A 1,231-nucleotide genomic window follows, 5' to 3' on the forward strand; every position below is an offset into this window, starting at 1 on the left:
TCCATGGCAGAATGTACACTTTATTTTATGTTAATAATTTCATTATATAATTTTTCAGATCTGTCAGTCAGAAATTGGCATCAGACACAAGGTGAGAACATGATAAACAGAATTAAGACAGTAACTCTCCTGTATTTGAGGAAAATAATAAGGTGCAGGAGAAAAGGCATGAACAATATTGGAGATCAAGATAAGAAGTTTAGTGAGAACATCAGTCTTGGCCAGATCCATAGGTTGATCTGTAAGAAGATGACCGGCAGGTGTTAGAAGTCAAGTAGTCTGGGTGGCAGAATCCAAATACGAAGGTCAATGCAGGGAAATTACGGACTCCAGGAGTCAGAGGTTTGAAGCTACTGGAACCACATTCCCCCGAGTAGGAGCTTCCAGATTCGCAGCCCTGGGAACAGCTGCTGCTGGACCCATAGCCCTGAGACCCAGCAATAGCCGTCTGGCAGGGACTGCAGGGGGCAGAGGGCCTGGAGCCGGAGCAGGACGTCTGGCAGGGCCTGGACACCACACTGGATGTCTGGCAGCTGGAGGGCTTACCAAAGTTCTCCTGACAGCCACTGGAGAGAGCAGATCCGCGCTGGCAGGGCCCATTATTGCTGAGATCCGTGTTGTAGGTCACACTGCTGGGGTTGGAAGAAACACAGGAGGAGGCTGGGTGACTCTGGCAGTCCCCAAGGGAGCAGGAGAAATTTTCAGAACAGCAGTTGTTGGACATGTTGACAGGAGATGTGAGTTCTTTCGGCTCAGTGATAAGGACAAATTTCTATGTCACAATATTAACCCTTAGCTTGGCATTTATATATGCTCGGTAATGGGTGTGGACTATTAGTGTGTGATCTTTTCCATTGCGGACTTCCCATTTACATACACAGAAGTCAGTAATCCTCTTTGTAAATGCAGTTAACTAACTTCCTTCATCTTTATTTATGGGTGAACTCATTTTGCTTTTATAGCGCTATGTCGATGAATTGCAACCAGGTTACAAAGGCTATGACAATATGTAATTAATGCCTAATCCATCATGACCAGAGAAGCCCCTCTTGTTCTCTCTGGCCGTGACTGCTTGCATGTATGCTCCTGTTTAAGCTGGGGAATGCTTTCTTCTTAAGGTGGAGATGGCAATACAGTCATCTCCCACTTGCATCAATGGCCAAGAGTCAGAAATCTGGTCTTGATCAAGAACCTTCTAAAGATGGCACTATGTCAAACCATTGACTCACAT

At 45.7% G+C, this 1,231-nt stretch overlaps 1 protein-coding gene across 1 annotated transcript; it reads right to left on the reverse strand.

Moving 5' to 3' along the window:
* Nucleotides 1–211: 211 nt before the first annotated feature.
* LOC119257115 (keratin-associated protein 13-1-like) lies at nt 212–724 on the reverse strand. Its single transcript, XM_037524816.1, has one exon. The coding sequence runs from the start codon at nt 722–724 to the stop codon at nt 212–214; it is 513 nt and encodes a 170-aa protein (XP_037380713.1).
* Nucleotides 725–1,231: the final 507 nt, after the last annotated feature.

The sequence above is a fragment of the Talpa occidentalis genome, unplaced genomic scaffold (assembly GCF_014898055.3).
Source record: "Talpa occidentalis isolate TD23 unplaced genomic scaffold, MPIMG_talOcc4v2.1 talOcc4.4, whole genome shotgun sequence".
Lineage (NCBI taxonomy): Eukaryota > Metazoa > Chordata > Mammalia > Eulipotyphla > Talpidae > Talpa > Talpa occidentalis.